The sequence below is a fragment of the Seriola lalandi genome, unplaced genomic scaffold (assembly GCF_002814215.2).
Source record: "Seriola lalandi dorsalis isolate HSWRI2012SDOR001 ecotype SW California unplaced genomic scaffold, Sedor1 jcf7180002054933, whole genome shotgun sequence".
NCBI lineage: Eukaryota > Metazoa > Chordata > Actinopteri > Carangiformes > Carangidae > Seriola > Seriola lalandi.
In genome coordinates this window covers 4,214,377-4,235,833 of record NW_019525485.1, presented here as the reverse complement: position 1 = coordinate 4,235,833, position 21,457 = coordinate 4,214,377, and the positions used below count along the sequence as shown (strand labels likewise).

General features: G+C 47.6%; 1 protein-coding gene across 2 annotated transcripts in view; it reads left to right on the top strand.

Annotated features, from left to right (window-relative positions):
• Window positions 1-1,251: 1,251 nt before the first annotated feature.
• Window positions 1,252-21,457, top strand: part of nrp2a (neuropilin 2a) — a 59,251-nt gene continuing 39,045 nt past the window's right edge. Inside the window, exons 1-3 of one of the 2 annotated variants that reach the window (XM_023393276.2) lie at window positions 1,252-2,140; window positions 11,200-11,377; window positions 20,858-21,039. In XM_023393276.2, the coding sequence (XP_023249044.1) occupies window positions 2,065-2,140; window positions 11,200-11,377; window positions 20,858-21,039 (436 nt within the window). In that variant the 5' untranslated portion in view covers window positions 1,252-2,064. The remainder of the gene's footprint in view (window positions 2,141-11,199; window positions 11,378-20,857; window positions 21,040-21,457) is intronic. The other variant, XM_023393275.2, reaches the window with a different exon arrangement.

Below are 21,457 nucleotides of genomic sequence, written 5' to 3'. Positions count from 1 at the left end.
AGAGGCTCAGATTAGCCAATCACAGTGACGTCTGACAGCCGCCGCCGCACCCTCGGGCTAGAGGTGGGCTTAAAGAAAAAAGACTGACAGCCTGCAAGAATGCTGCAAGTTGATGGCATCTAGTCAACCTTAAGGGGGGGGGGCTGACAGTTGACGGAGGTGACAGACAGACAGACAGACAGACAGTCAAGCAGTGACACACAGACCTGTCATACAACCTTCTGTCAAGGGCATGGCGGTCTTTTGTTGACGCTGTTTACAACTCTCGACTGCCGTGATCCCGGGAGAATAAGGCAGGATAGTAGCTGCTGTGTCTGTTCTGCAAGGCAGCGACACCCACATATTGAATTCAGCTGCACCTCCACCTGCGGGGGGGGGGGGGGGGGGGGTGAAGGTGTACAGTTTGTTACATCGCCTCAAAACGTTTCCCATGTGTCCTGACCTTTAGGAATGCACCTAGCTGTTCCAAATAAAGAAGCCAGCGAGGCTACATACTGTACCTCATTATACAGCCAGGCCTCAGCCAGTCCATTACATTACACTGGTAATACAAGACATAGGCAGGGCACATGGGCCGGACGCTGCAGAGGCCTTTCTCAGCAGATTATTTTAGGCTCTCTACTGTGTCATTACTCGGCCTCCCGCTCTGTATTTAGGCCTGTTGATTGCAGGGCAGAGATTGGGCAGGGCTGAGGTGGGCTCTCCCTCTATTGAGTTGAGGGCTTTGACATTGGCTTGGTTGTTTCATGTGTGTTTGTGGTGAAAGCCAGGCCGTGTGCCATTTTGCTGTGTAACCACCCTCCCTCCTCCTCCCTCCCCCTAGTCAGACACTCCTCTCCTCTCCTCTCCCTTTCACTCTTTCTGGGATTTTCTGCTCCTCATCCCTCCTCTCTGTTCCTTTGAAAACAGCCCTGGGAGAAGTTCTGTCTGGTTTGCCATTATAATACAAGTCTTATCTCGGCCTGAGCTGTGGAAGAGTTCATATCTGTGGTATCTTCTGAAAGGAGGGATGCGTCCTTTATGTGTGTGTGTGTGTGTGTGTGTGTGTGTGAGAGAGAGAGAGAGAGAGAGAGAGAGAGAGAGAGAGAGAGAGAGAGACTGGGGCGCGTGCCCGTGTGCCCTTACTCTCTCTCTCTCTCTCTCTCCCCCACTCCCTATAATCAGCGACCGACGGGAGGGGGCGGAGCCGAGGCGCTGTGACTGTAACGCGATAGCTTGCTCAGCTCAAAAGCGCGATCACTCACACACTCACTCCACACACACTTCACCAGTCGCGCACACAGAGCACACGCCGGTGTCGGAGCGGAGCGGAGCGCAGGCAGCACGGAGCCGCTGGCAGAGAGAGAGAGAGGAGCGGTGCCGCAGGAGGTGGCGTGACATGACCGGTGTTTGTTTTTTCATTTTGGGACACAAGAGCGCAACACTTCGTATTTCTCACTCTGTGACTTTCTGCGGCGCGGTTAAAAAGCAGCTTCGGACACTCGGACTGAGGCGTCCAGGGCTTTGAGAGCTGTTACTGTAGACTTCAGCTCGCCACTACAAACCACCCCCCGACCCCCCACCCCACTTCAAGAGGAGAAGAGATCCCTCGTGTGCGCAAAATACGCGGGGACGCAGAGACGGGGATACGGGGACTGGGAGCCGCTCTATCGGAACTTGACGCACCCTGGAGCCGCTGTTCAGAAGCTCCGGAGCCGCTCAGCTGCGGAACACGCACAGTTTTGATCCAGGAGTTTGTCTGCTCACTATTTTCTTTTTTTGGATGAGCTTGAGTGGCATCGCTCCACTGAATGGACAGACTGTAAAGGCAAAAGGCTGCGTAAATTTAAAAAAAACTGAATTTCTTCAATGACATGTAGTTGTCACAGTTTTCTCCTCCAATGGTTTAATAAACGCCGTGGGATTATCACTGAAGTTCAGTTTTGACTGTTGCCTGAACGGGTGTGGATTTTTCTTTCTTTCTTTTTTTTTTTTTTTTTTTAGAGGAACAGCAGAATTTCTATCACACGAGGTGGAAAAATTAGAAACTTAAAAAGCCGTCCACGACTTTCTGAAGCATCCAAGATGGATTTTGCGCCATCGTTGATTGGATTTTTAATGGCAATGTGTCATGTGGCGCTGAGAGTCAGAGGAGAAGAGGGTGAGTTGTAGTTTCGTCTTTGATTTTGACGCACGCATGGTCTCCAAAACCAAAACCCATAAAAGGGAAAAGAAATATTCTACGCCACAGAAGCACGAGTGTAGTCTAAACATTGCATTTTGTCTCATCTACTGGGATACAATCACCTCACATGAACAAGAACTCCTGCTCATACGTTTCAGATTATTTCAAATACACATGACAACGCGATTGTGTAGTAAGCAGATCCATGTGTCTCTTGGATGTTTTTTCCCCTTAAATGTGGTAAATATGGGAGAAAGCGATGAAGGCAAAGGTTAAACATCTGTATAAATAGGCCCTAATGTGTGGAAAACCATAGGAAATCATGATGACTTTTTCAAATTTAAATCCCTGATTAATGGAGTGCTGTGCCGTGCTAGTTGTGACACATCAAAAACTGAAGAACTTGGATGCTTTCATCAAATATTCAGCAGATCGGAAACAGTTATCTGTCCCAGCCTGACTGGGTCCAGGACCGAGCTGACTATCAGCTCAGTGGACTGTGAATGAGCTGATTATATGCATGAAGCTTTTTGAAAATTCAAACGCATTGTTTACCCCGTTGTTTTTCTTTTCATTTAATTATTCATCAAGGGAAATAAACAAACCCGCGCTGATTAAAATGCGAGTTCACATCGGGATGAAAACAGGTTTTAGGCGTAGGCTGGGCTATAACCTGCTATTTTACAAATTCGCTGGTGTCCAAGAAACTGTGCGTAAAAGCTACTCTATCATTGTAAGATCTGACTGCTAGGACTGTAATCATCACCATTATAATCATTATCCTCATCAGCCACCGCGAGACTCTCCTTCATTACCTCCTCGTGCTCCTCGGGGTGGTGTGTGCAGGGCTGAAGGCAGGGCTGCTGGTGGCTGAGCGCCGGCAGCTCCAGGCGGCGGCGCACCGTCACCTCCGCGCACTCTCAGCAATCAAATAACAATAAGCAGGGGGAGATTATGGAGCAGGATGAGCCAAAGAATAGCAGCCCTGCAGCTGGAGGGGCTCGGAGCCTTGCTTTAAGGCACTTAAACAAGGCGAATTCCTGCTGTAAAGCACGGAAATGGCACAGTGGCGAACGAGCCCACATTGGAGAGCAAAGCTCGAGCATGAAACAGCGCCCAGATTTATTTAGAAGCCCAATTAAATGTGGATTTAACACCGGGAGCGCACAGTGTTCCGTCTGGTCACCTGCATAGAAATGATCACATAATAATAATAAGATGTCAGTCATTAGCTGCTGCTTAATTGTGTCACGAGAGATGTCGAGGGGTGGAGGTGTTGGTGGGAGAGGGTTGTTATGCAGGGGCTTACCACGCCGAGAAGTGACGCCACTGGTGGGATGACACATGGCCTCACGCTCACTCATCCTTGTAAGGCTCCCACTCTGCTATTCCTGATGCTTTTACGATGCTTTGACTCCGGCTGTCACAGTGTTATATTATATGTGGATGTGCGCTTTTTTTTCTTTTTTTGGGGGGGATTATTCGTGCGTAAAGGGAAACATGACATGCACGTTTCTGTGGTACGTAATCATGCGTCTTTACGCATCTTGCCTGATGACATGTTTGTGTTTTAGTAGATCTATTGTACTTTTTATTCTTATCTGTAGAGCAGTTAACATTTGGCTCGAGTGCTGCAGCTCCCGGGCTCTTCCTCTTGTTTCGGCTACTTGTTTTAAATAGGACAGTCATCCCTCTGAATGGTGTGTGTGTGTGTGTGTTTTACTGGCTGCCTATGTACCCGCTGATCAGAGACAGATGTGGGCCTCTTGGCAGCCATCAGGCCAGCAAGAAGCTAGATCCCCCCCTCCACTCTCTCTCTGTGTCTATCTCTCTGTCTCTCTCTCTCTCTCTCGCCCTGCCAAGACTCTGCACCCCATGTCTCTGCTCCCCTCAAGAGCCACATTACACACAGATGCCAGAGGGAAGAGAGACTGAAAGAGAACAGAACGGAGACAGAACAGGGAGGTTCAGAGAGTCAGGGGGGAGGAAGAGGGTGCAGCAGAGAGAGAGAGATGTGAGGGAGACAGAGAGACAGTGACTGCAGAGGAGAGTGGAAGGCAGATGCAATTGTACCCACAGCGCAGAAAAGTGAAAAAGAGAAGTGAGCGTGGCAGCCACCAGGCTATGACATGGGGGAAACAGAAGTGAACAAGCCTTGGAGGAGAGACTGGGGGGGGGGGGGGGGGGGGGGGGGGGTGCGCATCAAACAGAGTGTAAGAAGAAAGGGCAACATCAAAGCGTGCAGGGGTCAGGAGTTAAAATGGCACTGGACGGTGAGGGGACAGACGGCATTGAGGGTTTATGAAGTGACACGCTCGTCCAGCTAAAGAGGGGGTGAAGCCTCTGGCAGAGCTCTGCAGGGAGGATGGAAATAAAAGAAGCGAAGCGTCTCTGCCGTTTGAAAAAATCAGACGTTGTTACAAACTGATGCTCTCGTGAAAGTTCGGCACAATAGTCACATTAAAGGGTTTTTTTTTCCCCTTCCTTCCCAGACACTTCCTGCTTTTGATGATAGACCCCGTCTGGGTTTTAGCAACTTGGTCCGTTTCCAGCCGCAGTAAAAAAGGTTTCCCTGAAAATATAATGTTTTTGAACACACTGATGCGCGCCTGAGGCCTCTCAGCCAGAAACCTCTGTAAGCATAAAAATCTCACATGGTCTCTGGGTAAATGATCCATGAAAGATGTTCGGTGCTCTGGACATTTGCAGTTGTGGCCTGCTGTTCTCTGCTGGTGGCACCCTTCACGTGGAATAGAGAAAAAGACCCTTTTCATGTCTCGGTACCTCCTCGCCGCAATCTTTATATCCGAAAGCCGAGAGACTTCCACTCCACTTGTACTGTAATCACAATAGTTTGACTCAGTGACATGTACATTAATTACCACAAGCATTAATATTCAGGCCATTAAGCAGCTCATTTGCATGTTTATTGAGTGGGTGGCTTTGTATCCTCTCCACTTTTTAGTATCAACTTCTTCCAGAGTTGGATTTTCTATTCATTTAATAATTTCTTTTCCAAATGTTAGCTCCTCAGTGAACGCTTCCTCATTTTTATCTTCTCGTTTGGTCTTTTTCTGCCCTTCTCTGTTTGTTTTTTCTCTCTCGCGCGCCTTCGCCTTCCCTCTCCCCCTCTTCTCCCCTTCTCCTCCACACCCTGCTCTTTTATTCTTTGCATTTCTCAGTGTTTTAATCTGCCCCCAGCCTCAGAGGTATCAGCTGCGAAAACAAGGTCACCTATTAGCATTCATAGCCAAAGACAAACTGAGTGGGCCGTTCAATACCAGTCAGGTATGAGAGTCACAGGCTCACGCAAAGCCCTGGAACAGCCCGCCGCACTCGGGGTGAAATTAAAAACAAGACCCCCATAAATAAAACAGAGCTGGGTCTTTTCATTCTGCCGCATTAGCCGCACAGGGGGGTCTTAACGGGTGCTCAGGGACGGGCTTAGGTGGGAGCTGGAGGGACGGGGGGTGGGGGGGGGGCATTGTCAAGAGGGAAAGCATTTGAAATTTACTGTAATTCACAAGCAGGGTTAAAGAGGAGAGGGGACGAGAGGAAACAGTTTAGGTTGTGAATTTAAAGAAAAGCAGCTTTTGAAAGAAGAACAATTCTCTTTTTTTTTTTAAGCAGTCGGTTCCACTAAAAGGTAACAGTGTGTAAGGTGGGTGGGTGGGTGGGAGAGAGGGTGTAGAAAGCGGCAACAAATCACCAAGACTCCTGCAGCAAAGCTCAATTCTTCACAGCTCTCCCTTGCTGGTGTGGGCTCCTCTCCCTCCGCTCTTCAGAGGGGGAATCTTTAGTGAAAAGTGCTTCGGCGGTGCAGGTTTGACGGTGCCGCACCGAGACAAAAGAGAGCACCGAGGGAGAAGGAGACGCGATACTGTAGTCAGGTAGTGTTTAGGATTAGGCCCCCGCCATTACCTCCCCCTGTAGGCCCCAGCAACCATCTGTTTACCCCGATTGATCCATTGAACCATTGATCAGGATGGCCAGCATTGTGCATTTAGCTGATTAGCATGGGGCACTTATCCTGTTAGGGAAGGAGGAGAAGAAAGGGAGAAAGAAAGGGAGACAGGCGGAGAGGAAAAGAGGATTTCTGGGATATTATCTGCCTTTGATGTGGCTTTTGTTAGAAGAAATCCCTCCTTTAAACACATTTAGCACTTTAACAAAAAAGCTGTTGCGTTTCTTGGCTGATTGTTGTTTTGCTGCTTTGTCTTTTGGTCAAATGTCTGTTCCCTCTAGTGGATAACTGGCTGCAGAATATGTCGACTCCACCTGAGTCGAAGGGCGTCCTGTCGCTCATCATGAAACAGGAAATCCATCATAGAAAATACAGGAAATGTGCTCATTTCTTCACCTACAGCACAACATGCCAAATTAGACACTTTTTAGCCCATGAGCAAGGAGTTAGCTTTTATAGCTCCGGCTTTTTCCTCATTAAACTATCCCTGAGTGGTGTTTTCTTACTTTCCAGCTGCTGTATTTCAGATAAGAGAAGAAAAGGAGGTGATAAAAGTGTTGGTGTCTAGCTTGCTTTCACTTCCAGCGCACGGTGGACTTTTATTCGCCTCGTTTTTCACCTCTCAGTCTGCAGGAAAATCTCCACTCTCCTCTGCACCTTACAATTAAATCTGTACTTTCTTTTTTTTCAAAGATAAGACCCCAAAGGACTGTGCTCCTCTTAATAATGATCCACATACAATATTTATCATGAGGTATGAAGCCTCTTTTAATGAAAACCAAATGTGATTTCATGGCATTAGTATAATGAACTTAGCACTTAGAATTATTTTACATGTTAGCCTACTGTTAAAATAGCACCAGAATATCATTCAGATATGCAACAAGTATGGAAAGTGACAAAATGACTCCCAGAATGCTTTGAAATCAGCATATTAATTATAATTAACTGTATCAGCGAGGGTGTGAATTTTAAACTCTCACACACACTCACTCCTACCACTATTACCTTTTTCCCAAAGCACTGTCACTCTGTCTCAGCATAAAGGTGTTAAAGCGCAGGGCGATGAAAGTGAATCCCCCCCTTTCTTCACCCTTCCTCCTCACCCTCGCCCTCTTCTTGGGTCCAGTCTAGTGTGGAATGGGTGAGATTAAAAGCAAGGCGCGGAGACAACCCCTGCTCTTGACTGAATGGATGAGCGCTGCCCACTCTCCCCTCTCATTCCCTCACTCTGGGCGATAGCACTTTTTAATTAAGGTGGGGTGGAGGGAGGGAGGGTGGAATGAAGGAGGGAGCGAGCGAGGGAGGGAGGGGCAAGAGACACTAGGAATGATGGAGGGATTTATCAGCGCCTCTCCTCACACTCGCAGCTTATCCCAGAGCGTGACGCCATACTTCCCAGATAAGGCGACTAATAGAAATGAGAGCGCGGGCGTGCACACACACGCACACACACGTACATACACACTACAGAATGTGAGCTAAGACATGCAGACATATGCACATTTTCTCAGATAATGAAGATAAAGGCATTCACAGCGGGCACAAAGACGTCTCTGGGCTGGGCTTGATCCGGAGTGACTGGAAGGATGTGCGCGCAGACACACACGCAGAGACTGACTTTACTTCACATTCACTGGCATGAAAAAACAAATGGCGTGGCTGCCATGTAGAGACACACACACACACACACACACACATTGAAACTATTTCTGCTGCTTTTCAGGTTCACCCGCACAACACCCAGAATAACAAAGAAAAACACACTCACTCTTACATACAGTCTACACACACACATAGTAGTGACATTGTTCTCATGTAATAGGGTTTTGGGCCCTTGCATGGTAGGAACATATGTGGCACTTTGTGTGTGTGTGTGTGTGTGTGTGTGTGTGTGTGTGTGTGTGTGTGTGTGTGTAGACAGATGGGCTCCTCTAGTAGAAGGGACAGTGTAATTCATGAAGCTCACTGGCAGCTCCTGAGTGCTTCCCCTGTGTTACTCATCCAATACCACAAGTTCTGTTCTCACCATAACATTATGCTTGACAGTGAAACACAATCACACACACACATACATTTTGCACTAAATAATTGCCATGGACATCTGAGCAATTAGAAAGAAACACACACATCTGTCACTATAATCAAGAAATCTTCTCACAGCGGTTCATTTATTGCAGATAAATTCGTGTTGCATCACCATTATTCTTTATATTTTCTCTTCAGCAGAAACACACACACACACACACTCTGCCAGTGTGTGTGTGTGTGTGTGTGTGTGTGTGTGAGTGTGCTGACTGACAGAGGTTTCCCAGTGGGGTCAGTGTCTACAGGGAGCCGCTGGATAGCAGGCATGTCTTAATGAGGCTCGTCAGACTCTCTGCACATCACACACACACACACACACACACACACACACACACACACAGAGTCCCTACTCTCCATCTCTTCCCTCAGTCACTGCATCTTTCTCTCACCCTCTGTATTTCTCCTTCCTCATCACCTCTTGTCGCCTCCCTCTCTCTCTCTCTCTCTGCCTGTCACTCGTCCTCCCTCTCCCTCTCACTCTTCCCACATATGTCCTCTCACCAGCCCGTCATACATCAACCCCACCCAGCGCATTCACCCTCCTCCCCTTCCGATCAATCTTCCCCTTTCTTCCTTAATCCATGTTTTATCCATCGTCTCGCTGTCTCTCCCCCTTTTTTCAGCCCACCCTTCCTCATCTCCTCTTCCTCTCCACTTGCTTCCTGTCCTCCTCTCTTCCTTCACCTCTTCCATTTTTTTCTTCCCACTTTAATCCTTTCCCCACCCTTCCCTTCCCTTCCCACTCCTTCTCTCCTCTCCCTCCACCCCCCTCCTCTTCATCCTCCTTGGAGGCCACTGAATGGGCAGCTCAGGGAAAAAAGTGTCGAGGCTGCAGGATTCTCCCCAAACGGCTTAATCTGCTGAGGCTCTGCGTGCTGATAGCCTCCTGCACGCCATTCCCTCCATAGGTTTCCCAACAATGACTGTCTGTCTGCACAGCCGCAACAGATAAAGAGATGTCTGTGCATGTGTGCGTGCGTGCGTGCGTGTGTGCGTGTGTGTGTGGGGCTTGCTTTCTGTCTGTCATTCTTTGCCATCCCTGCTATCTTTTTTGAAATTTTTCAGTGAGCTATTTTTTCCACCTGCTGTGATTGACAGGCCCTCTGTATGTATTTGGATGTGTGCATGCGTGGGTGGCCGTTTGAACATGGAGCAGCTCCTCTGTGTGTGTGTGTGTGTGTGTGTGTAAGTAAGTGCATAAATGCGTGGGTGTGTGTTCAAGCGTGTGCACACATGTATCTCTGAACTTGCATGCACGCGCGCCGGTTGTACATTTATGTAGCTGTGCATTTGCACGTGGGCGGCTGAAGTCGTGCACCCGCGTGAAATCACCGGCAGCTGTGTGTGTGTGTGTTTGTGTTCGTGTGTGTATGTGTGTGTGTGTGTGTGTGTGTGTGTGTGTGCGTGCCCTGTGTGTGAGCGTGGGCGTTGCTCCTCTCCAGTAACAAAGTAAGGAAGCCATCGTAGCTCTATCAAATGTCAGAGAATCTTAAGTGTGCCTTTTAAGCACAATAGGCGGTGGAAATGTCAACACTTGAAGGGTCTATTACACTTCAAGCCTTTGGTGCTGGTTTTTTTTCCTCCTCTTTCCGCTTCCTTTATTGATGCTTTCACAGAAATTTGAAAGAAACAGGCAAGAATATCAACCCATTTATGTCAGGAACAGATCCAGCCCAGCGGGTGAGTGGTTAAGCCCACCGTTTGGTAGTGCATTGTTAATGACAGTATACCATGAGCTTTAGTCTGTTGCCTGCCATCGCCCCGTTTTCCGTCTTCTGTACGGTTCAGCTCCAATATTAAGAAAAACATTTGAGTTCAATATCACACAGTTCATTACATTTGGAGATCCCACTGGTGCATCAGCCACCACACGCACTCACATGCACATGTACAGTGTTAGGTAGGAGTGCTAAACCAACCCCCCCCCCCCCCCCCCCTGCTGTTGTCATGGAGAACACGTTTTGACTTTGCCTCTCCATAAAGAATAATAATGCCTGCAAATCTATTGCAGCGGAAGAGTAATAAAAGAGCCATTGTGCGCAATGTGTGATATCCCACTGGGTGTGTGTGTGTGTGTGTGTGTGTTGATGTAGAATACTCATATACATGTTCCTTTTGTATGTGTCGGTGAGTTTATGTGTTTAGCGTGTTTATGGGAGATAACGCAAAGCGAGCGAGCTGCTGTGGCTGTCAGGCTGCAAGCAGAGAATACAGCCTTTGTTGCCGCGTTAGTTTCTCATTACAGAGTCGGGGTGACCCCCCACCCCCCCCACCCAAAGCCCCGAACCCCACTAGACAGGCCGTCTGTGTGTCACTTCCTGTCTAAGCTGTCCGAGCAATGCCATTGGCAGGCTATTGTTCCTGGGAGAGCGTGATAGGATCAGGGAATGTGTCTTAATGTTTGCAGATTGGCTTGCCGGAGCAACAATTACACTTGGAGAGCGCTCCCAACGGGGAAGTAGAGAGATAAGAGCCTGGGTGTGGAAGAGGGTGAAAAAGGCTCTCTGTTTTTGTGTGTGTGTGTGTGTGTGTGTGTGTGTGTGTGTGTGTGTGTGTGTGTGTATGTGTGTGTGTGTGTGTGAGTGCTCGCCAAACGAAGCAGTGATGATCTTTTATTGTTTTAATAGCTTACCCATGTGTTCCCGCTCGCATTGAGAATCCACAATGGAGAAGTTTTTCCAATTTCCTCGTAACTGACGGCCTAAATTGCTTTCTTTGTTTTACTGTTCATTTGTTGCTCATCACATCTTCATACAGAGAAACAAGGTAAATGAAGGAGCGTCCTCTGAGTCACTGTTGGGAGGGGGTGTACCATTTACTGGGGAGTTAGACTGTAGGGTTTGACTCGGGGCCCACAGATGCATCACAACTATATTTCAAATTTAAAAAAAAAACCTGCTCAATTTGTCGAATTGTCTCTGGTTTTTTCTCCATGCTACAATCAATAACTGCTCCCTGTCACCCTTCTCTTCCTCCACCACAGCGCCAGAGTGCGGCGGCGTCTTCGATGCCAGCGAGGCGGGGTACATCACCTCCCCCGGCTACCCTCTGGAGTACCCACCTCACCAGAACTGCCACTGGATCATCACGGCGCCGGAGCCCTCGCAGCGCATCGTCCTCAACTTCAACCCTCACTTTGAGATCGAGAGGCTGGACTGCAAGTAAGACGAGGGAGGGGTGGGGGGAGAGAAGGGTGGGCAAATAGGAGACAGAGAGGGTGGGGGAGTCATGTCATAAGAGTGAAGCCTTAAAACCACTTTTCTCTATCAGAGCGACATTACTTTGACCAATAAGACTCCATGGTGTGTTATTATTCTGGCTGAATGGTGATTTGTGTTGACATTTTCATTAGTATGCCGCAAAAGCATTTGTATCTCAAATAAGTAATTTCCTGTTGGAGCACACAGATTTTTACATACTATTATAATTCACTGCCAGCGGTTTGGCTCCATCCCAACTTGTACAAACGTTTTCCACGTTTTGACCGCAACAGGTCAGTCGCAAAAGAAATTTTAATTGTAGGTACAAGCTTTCTGCAAATCGCAGACCATTAACTGTGGCTTCCTTTTTGTGAGATAATTATTTATTAAGAGAGCGGCGAGCTCTCTTTTCAGCGCCATCCTTTTTCACTTTCACGCCATTAGACAGCACATTGTGGATGCTGCCCGCTACGACAGCAGACTTTTAGTATCGGCCTTTTTTCAAAAGGCTTCTTCAGAGCAATTACTGGGTTTAATGTGTTGCTCAAGGGCACGTGAGCTGCACATGACCTCTCAGTTACCACATCCAAGTTTTCAGTCTCGCTCGCACGATGGTAAAATACGGACAAACAAAACAGCATCACAGCGAAGACTGAATGGAAAGACTGAGTCAAACGGCTGAATAATTATTCCTACTGGTTAAACTGGTGATTTGCTGGGAGATATTTGTGTTTTATTCCCTTAAAGTTTTGTTGAAGTCGAAGGACAAGATATTGATTTGAACGGCACAATTCAAAAGTTTAGGCAAAAGCTATCAGATGCATTTTGTGTGTGTGTGTCTTGCGTTTAACAATCTGACATTATCAGCTGTAATCCCCCCCCCCCCGTCCATCTGATAATCAAATGCCAGGCTGCATTTGAAAACGTGTGTGTCTGGAGTTGGGGCACTCAGGAGGGCAGAGCAGACAGGATGAAAGAAAACAATCATGATGTAGTTTTGAAGGTTGTAGGGAGGGGAGAGAGAGAAAGGAAAGAGGAGGGAAAGAGAAGGAGAAGACAATGAGGCCCAGCTGTTTGGATGTGCGTTGGTCAGTTTCCGTTCTCAAACATGAATAATCTAAATCATATGCTCCTCTATTGTCTTTGACCTCAGAGGAAGTCACGGTCTCTACTGTTTAATCCAGTTTTATACAACTAACTCGGGGGGGAACGTTACACAGTTTACCCGTTATGAGACTCTTTGCGTGTGTTGTGTCTTTAAAGTGAACACTGACGTGATTCAACAGGGCAGACTCCACAATTACGGCCGTTTATTTCTCCTCTGCTCGCTCCAGCCCCCGCTTTTCTCCCTAAATTGAAGAATTAATAATCCTAGATGGGTTTTTTTTTTGCATTGTTCACTGACAAAGCACTTTGTGTGGCCAGGAGAAAAATGTAACTTTCATGAGGACATCAGTGACTTGCTTTGGTAAAAGGGGTTTGTAATGATTGTCAGCTCTATTCACGCAGCTGTGTCACGTTGCAGTGAGCTGGAAATGTTATTTTGATGTCTCAGCTTTGTGTCTCCAGGTTTCTGTCATTTTTTTTTTTTTTCCCAAAGACAGAATGTTGCATAATTATCTCCTTTGCAATATGTTCCTCAGTAATAACGCTTTAACACCAGCGCCACTGTGTCAACACTGTAGCACACACCGGACTTCCCCGCTGTAGTGGTGGAGAGAGGAACGGCTCAGCTGTTGATAAGCAGTGTGTCAAGCAGTTTCTCACAGCCGGAGGCGCGCAGGGCAGGAGGAGGCCGAGGGAGGAGGAAGAGGAGAAAACTGAAATGCCTCCTCTTTTCTCCTCTCCACAGAGGCTTTTAGTAGGATTGGGGCTTTTTTTTTTTTTTCTTCACTCTCGCCTGGAGGTACCAAGGCCTTGGCCTGCCCTCTAACACATACTCCCACTCACTCTCCCTTCATCCTATATGTGTCTGTATGTGTGTGTGTGAGAGAGAGAGAGTCAGTGAGCGTGGGTGGGGAAAGGCGTCTACATGTGAGTAACTCTGCAAGCATTTACGCCAGTGTTGATTTGTAAGACTAGCTGCTTCCGTCTTCCCTCCATCTCTCTCTATCCGCCCTGCCTCCCAGTGATTACCCCCATTTTAAAGGCCCATGAGAGGGATAGGGGGATCACGCCAACATTTGTTTATGCATAACCTCTAAACCTAATGTGTTTGCCCTTCAGAGTTTCACTGAGGAGGCATTTCCCTTTAGGGTGACGGAAACGCAGCAGGAATAAGAGCAAAAAGCCAAAGTATGGCTCGATATTCCTGCTCTCTCCATCCTGTGTTATGCTTTTTACCCAGATTGATCCAAGCCCTGTAGTGCTGTTAGGGGTTGCTTCCTTGCTTCCTTTTTTTTTTTTGGCTGTATGATTAGGCACGGCAGTGTGAGGGAGTGAGCAGAGAGTAGATTTTTGCATGTTTTCACGCTCCTCCGCGAGGTTAGGGCGAGGGGAGCCGGAGGGCTGCAGAGGTGGAGGGCTCTCCATCTCGGTCAGGGTTGAAAATCTGCGTGACAGCTGGGATTACAGAGACGGCGGCAGAGAAAAACCGGAGCTGCGTGTTACCTGAAAGGCGCAGAGCTTTGTGGTCTAGACTGCTGATCGCTGAAACGCACTGAGGAAGAAAAAAATATTGAGACGATAACACGGTCATAAAGGCTCTAAATGGACATATGTTTTCAGTGGATACGCTTGAAGACACATGCACGTACACACTTAGGCATGCAACCCGTCGGTGTTAGAGTGCTCATCAGCCATCATGACCTCCCTTGGGCACTTTAGGCGCTTATAAAACCAAGAAAAGTGCTTGGTCAGCCCAGGCAAGGGGTCTGTACTCTGGCTAATATCCCAGGCCAGCTGGTGATTTTCCCTCAGTGGGTTCAAACAGTCAGTACTCGGATGGTGTAACGCAGCCAAACCGCGGCTCTACTGCAGCAATCAAATCCGCAGCCTTATGCAGGCGCTCCATGTCTGAGGTGGCACTTTAATTCAGGATTTCATTTCAGGGGGGGGGGAGTCCGGCCGCGTGCCAAATAGCTCTTACCTCCAGGCTGCCAGCCGATTGATGTGAACTAAATGTAATAAAGGCTAGATGAAATATCAGGCCCATATCTCTAATGCAATCTGCCATCACCAAGCCCCAGGATGCTACCTAGTGATATACCAGGAGCTGAGGAGAGAGAGAGAGAGAGAAGTGGAGATGATTCTCCCTCACTCTTCCGTTTTGTTTTTCTTCACCTCTCTTTCTCTTTTGCTTCATCTTCCTTCCCCCTTTTTCTTGATCCATCTCTTTCACCTCTCTTTGTTCTTTCATTCTCCCTCTCCTCTAGCCGGAGGAGGAAGTGTTTTATTTTTACACACTTGAATTAAACATTGAAACAGGAAGAATCACATATAGACAGCGTGCACGCACACACACACACACACACACACACACACATGCCATAAAACTGTAGTCATTAAGGAAGATCCATTTCTTCCACCTCTGTGGGTTTTATTTTCTCATTTTTATTTGGTTATTTGTTATTGAACGCAGCCTGAGGTGAGAAGATTTGATGATATAACTTTATAACTTTACACACACACTCGCAAGATACACACACACACACACACACACACAAACTCAAAGTGGTGTGGCCTGTGACATGCCCTGTCACAGTGAGAGGCGTCACCAACACATAGCAACAACTCTTTGTGTGTGTGTGTGTGTGTGTGTGTGTGTGTGTGTGTGTGTGTGCATGATATCACCTTCTTACCAATCCCCAAAGGGGGGAGCAGAGAGGTGTGGGATCAATGTCCGTATTCCGCTTATAATGGGAAATCGATAAATGATCAGCAGTGGCCGGAGAGGGGAGGGGGGGAAGAGGAGGAGGAGGAGGGTGATGGTTGAGGGTGAAAGGGGAGACAGATGAGCTGTCAGAGGTCATGGCTAAAGGGAGTTGTTCCGGTTCTGATCTGTCAATATCTGGCACTTTGCCGGCGTTCATGGTCATCAGCATCCGGCGGTCTGGACTATTACAGCTGCCAGTGCTGTAATGATGATATAATAACTAACAGGTGCAGGTGAGCGTCGACACCAGGCTTCTCTGTGATCAGCTGCTCTCGTCCACCGCAGACACACTGAGGCGTGAGCGATGCATCGAAGCTTTATGATTAATTTAGCGTCATGCAGCAGTCTCTCTGTGTGAGCGTTTCCCGGTCCACAAACATATGCGCAAGTCTCGATTCTCCGCTTGAACGCAAACTGTGTGTCGATGGAGGTAAGTTAAAGTGCATCCAGCGGGGGAGGGGGGGGGGGTCACGGCCTCGGCTCAGACAGCAGTTATAGTCTGAAGTTTCAGATCGATGCGGCGCTGGAAGGGCCGGGGCCGAGCCCAGACTGCCTGTGGTCAGTGGTTTGGCCTCCAGTCATCTGTAAGTATGAATCTGTGATGGACAGCGGGGGTGGGGGCGGAAGGTGAGGCAGGAGGAGGAGAGGAGGAAGAGGAGTGCTATTTGTTTTTTTGGGCTAGATTGGAGATGGCAGGCTCCGTGGATCTGCAGGGATTTTGCTCGCAGGATCTAGTTAATATTTCAGAGGCACTTATGGTTTATTAGAGTCCCCTCCAAGGGCGGGAGGAGTGGGTGATAGCATGTGTGTATGCAGATGCATGAGTATGTGGGTGTGTGTCGGCTGTGCCCCCGTCCGCCTTGTGTGAGAAGAGATGAGCAACAGACGGTTCTTCATCGTCTCCTGGATCGGGATCTTGTGGGTTTCTGTTCTCTGACAGTGGAAAACGGGAAGGGGGGGGGGGGGTGTCGGATGGAGGGAAGAAGCAACGGAGCAGAGAGGAAAATCATTTCAACTGAAAGCCCCGAGTGTCTTGGGGAGAGCCAAGTTTGGTTTCCTGACGTTCGAGAACAGCTGTTGCTCTTTTATCAGCGTAAACAAAATAAATCAGACGACCACGACGCACCCGCAGCAAATTATGTGTTAATTTTTTGTGTAATTTCCACGCTCCCAATGAAATCTTCATGTGTTATTGTAGGCACTGCGATTACACTCAATTAAAACGCGACATCCCGAGCTACTTACTAAACAGATGGGTAGTCCAAAGATAACAGAAGTAGGTCGTGAGTGACCAGTAGTGGAGCGCTGAAGGCGAGATGAGAGGCCCTATGAATATGCATGTAAACGCCGTATACATACAGTTATGTCTCTCCGTGGCGAGGTGCCAACGCCTGCAGGAAGTGTCCCCTCGTCCACGACAAACAGCGAAGGTGTGAGAGGCAATTAGTTGCTTTGGCGGAGGGGGCGGAGTGATATATGAGAGTAGAGGGAGAGAGGACATGTCTGGACTGGTGCAGAATTTCTGGCCCTCAAGGGTTTTTAGTTTCCTTAACCCCTCTCCCTCTGTTCCAGTTTATTCTCTACGGGGGAATAAGGAGGAGGAGGTGGGGTGGGGGGTGGGCTGGTGTCCCATAATGGCTCCCTAAACACAGGGTCGGTCATGCAGACCCAGACAGACTGCCAGACAGACAGAAAGCGGGGAATGGGGAATGGATGGTGTCAGACAGAGGCGGGGTTTGGATCAAAACAACTCCTAATGGAATTTAGATCTGGATGGTGATGGGGGGGGGGGGGGGGGGGGGGGGGGGGGTGTACGTGTGTGTGTGTGAGTGGTATGCGTCGCTAATGTCTGTCTTCATGGGAGCGGGTTTGAGTGTGTGCAAGTGATTTATGTGTGTTATGTGTGTGTGCAATGTCCTGGAATGTGCTTATGTGTGTGTGTGTGTTGGAGAGAGACAGACAGTGGGCTCTCACACGTCAGGCCCTCATGCATGTATTCATCAGAGCCTGGGGAGAGGCTGAGCGAACAGGTCAATAATCACATCTGAGGAACACTCGCTCACTGACGCTAATCCATGACAGGAGAGAGCAAGACAGAAAGAGAGAGAGAGAGGGGAGAGAGAGAGAGAGAGAGAAGGATAGAGACCCACTCCAAAATCAATTAAAACCTAATTAGGCTCTCAGCTCTTTCGCGGGCCTTTTATGCTTGGTGTTGGCAATACAGCGCCGAGTGTGTATGCGCACGCCGGTGTTTGCCTATATCTGTGTGTGTGTGTTTGTTGGCACTTGTTTGAGTGTGTGTTTTCCCTGGGCATGTGTCAGTTTCAGCCCTAAGCAGGCGTACTTAGGGATAGCCGTGGCTCTTACAGGCTCACCGTGGGAGCTCGCCGCTAAAGCCCTTCACGATCGCCTCTGTAATGCAGGATTACAACACAAGACATGTATAAGAACATTGGACGCAAGTGTTCCTCCGGCCCACTTTTGCTCAGATTTCCTTCAGCCCCAACCATCCACTACTTTAACTGAGCGGATGTGCAAGGAGACTGAAATGCCTCCTTTTTTCAGCACACACACACTCCCTCCAGATGAGTGATCACATCTGTTTTTGAATAATTTGCACATGTTGTTTGTTGCTGGGGCCACAGAGAATACTGTGTATTGGTAAATGGCTCACTACTAACCGCACTTCCATAAAAGTTAGTGGGGTAAAGATGACAGGCCGAGAGACGGGATGGGCCGAATAATCAATAGTGCAGAGGCAGAGATGTCCCGACTTTTAGTCCTGAGTGTGGGTGAATCTTCAGTCCTGCAATAATCCAATTCAATAGCACCATTTTTTAGACCCTCCTTGCCTGGTAAACACCTTTTTGTATCCAAACTTCCACACGCCGGGGCTTTCCCTTCAAAATGCAGCCCCAAAGAACTCATGCAGAGATTCCTGCAGGGATGTTGTTATTTTCTCTGATTTGACAAACATCCAGCTCTGCAGAAAACACAGTATGTATTATGTTAATTAAAATGATGAGTAAAGTTGACTTAAATATCTTTCTGAAGCCCAAACCGCTTTATCTCAGTTTCACAATAGCATTACTTTGCTGTTGTGTAATCTCATAATCTTTTTTATTTTCTTAGTTTAATGAAACTCACCTCTTCCCATATGTTGTCATCGGGCGAGTGTTGCGGTGACATTACAAGATCCACTGCAGCATTTTCACACTTTGATCCTCACCTTTTTTTTTTACGTGAGCCGTTCTAACCCAGATTAATGTGGCTGAGATTATCCCTCCATCAGCAGTCTTAGTTTGAATGCTCTGTATGGGAAGGAAGGAGATAGCCGAAAAAAAAAGAGGCTTAGTGACTCTACTTAATCCAGGTTTTATTCCAAGCTGCCGTACGGAAGCAGTCTCAAGTGCTTAGATGCCACGGAGAAACACAGCTTAGTGCTGATTGGTACCTCTCAGCTTTTAGTGAATACTTTTCATTTTGGGGAAGTAGTGAGAAAAGAACATTAGCAAAGAGGCTGCGTTTAAAAGTGGCGTCTGTGATGTCTTTTCAGCATCAAAGAGCCCATCACAGTAATTAGCGGGACAACAGCGGCCCTGGTGTGTGTGGTTTTTTGTGGGTTTTTTTTGACGGCGTCGTCATATGAACTAATTGAGACAAGTGTGTTTGTGTGTGTAGATCTTGGGAGGGTGTCCTCAACGTGGCTGGCACAGGCTCCCGTGGCGATGCAGTTAGTTACGCAGGGAATCACAATATGAAGAGACAGTTGTTCGCGCTGTGACGAGGAACAGGAACAGGGATGGGCGTTATGGAGGCCAAAATTACACACGGAAATTAGTCACAGTTGCGCAACTTGAAACACGGCGACATGAATATTTAGTGGAAAATACAAAAACGACACACAAGAAAAGCAAGCTGACGAAAAGAGATTGAAGTCTGGAAGAAAAATTAGTCAAGAACAACTTACTGAAAACAGCACTTAACCACTGAGGAGGCAGCAAACACAAATTATGGAGCTTTCCACAACCTCTAATATTGTCGCAACCCAAGAATTATTACTTCATAAGCAGGTGGTTCGCTCTCAGCTCACAAGCGTGGGCTGGCCCCTGTTTAATCACATCAACAAAGCTATGGTGTCATTTATAGGAGGCAATGCATAGAAAGACCGTGTTTTACAGCAAATGACAGTTTTCGCTGTGCAGCACACGTCTGAGGCCACAGATGGAAGAAGTGGGACTTTCTCTGTAAGGCATTTAAACATACTGATAGTCCTTTAACTCAAAGATAAAACAATTTACTGTGCTCATCGAGGCTCACGCTGCACTTCACTGCAGCGTTTACTCCCACTTAGTCTCTCTCTTTCTCTCTTATTCTGTGCTGTGTACGGGCACGAAGGCCTGGACTTGTCGTCATTGATGTCATTTTCCAAGTGTGGAAGATGAGTTGTAAGAAAAGAAGTACAAATTTGGAAAAACTTGTCCCGATGTTATAAAAACCCCACCCATGTGGTGTTCCAAAAGGACTAAATCAAACATCCTCCGCAGACCGTAAAGTGTGCCGCCTGACTCGGCATGTGTCTTGTAATGTTGGAGGAATGACACACAGGGCTATGAGCTAATTCTGGATCAGCCAGGTGGGCTCTCTCTCTCTCTCTCCCCCTCCCTCTTTGTCTTTCCCTCTCTCTCTCACACACACACTCATAAAAACGCCCGCACACACACACACTGACCTGACAGTTAAGTATTTGCTTTTACAGCTCAGGGTCAGCTGGCTAGTCAAAGTTTAAGCTGAGAGCTCAGGCATGTGGAAGTTAAAAAGCGAGGCATCTTTACATTTATTTATCCCAATTTCTCTCCCTAATCCGCCCCCCCCCACCACCACCGCCACCTCACCCCCTGCCCTGCTAATGTCCTCACCTTCCTCTCCTCTTTATTTTTTCATGAGCCTCTCTGTCTATTTTTACACTTCTTATTAATGAGTCCATCCAGCTGTCTTGTTTGCGTGCATCTTCTCCCTCAGGTTGCAGTCATTTGCTCAAGTATGTTCAGTTTTGAAACACAGCCCTCCCTTCCATTCTCCTCCGTGGGATCAAAGATATTCAATGAATTTTGGGGGATCGCTCGCCCAGAGCTGATGTCGGTGAAATCCGGGTTTGTTGTCCCCAGCTGAAATGGCTTGTGAGAGCTAAATTTATTGATATTGAATGCAGCTGAGGGGGAGCAGTACAAGTAGGGTGGAGATGCTTTGACTGAGAGCCAAGTCTGTGGCAGATATATTTATTTGTGTCTTAATGTTGTGTTGTGTTCCTAAATGCTTTGCTTGGACACTGTGCATTCTGTCCCGAGGCTGAACTCTGATGGTTAATAGCTCCACACCTGTCTGGTTTTTATTAGCTTAGCTTGTTGCATAACCCCCTTAACTATCAATCTATGTTTATCTGCCCGTTGCCGCTCTGCTTTTATCTCTTTACCGTGCTTAATCTCTTCCTGCTGCATTAAGCTCAATGTAAGATCGTGTTCTGAAGGATGCTTGTAACAGCAGGAAATCATGTCCGTCTCCGTCAGGTATGACTTCATCGAGATCCGCGACGGGACTTCGGACTCTGCCGACATTCTGGGTCGACACTGCAGCAACATCGCCCCGGCGCCAATCATCTCATCCGGGCCCTCCCTCCAGATCCGGTTCGTCTCGGACTACGCCCACCAGGGGGCAGGCTTCTCTCTGCGCTACGAGATCTTCAAAACAGGTGAGGAAACATTACTGGGACTACGGAGTGAGGGAGTTGAGTGTGATTGGTTAGTCGGAGTCTACGTCTATTTACATAATGCTGATTGGCTGTTTTATTTTGACCAAATCCTCACAATATCACTTATAATTTCTTTTAGTTTTTTTAAGTTTGTAGCTTTAAAATCCATTGTGAGAAAACCCTCCATGGCTGAATTTGAAGTGACATTTACTTATTACAATAGATTTTTAGAAGGTTTCTATGAATTAAAAGCTTAATATTAGGTGAGATAGAAACATGTACAACTTCACCCCAACAACTTACATCAGCAGAGGCAAAACAAAACTTCACCAAAGAGGGAAGAGAGATACTAAACTACTTCCAAGCCGCCTGATAGCCTGTGAGGAATGCTTACTCGATTGGAGTAGGATCCGCTTCC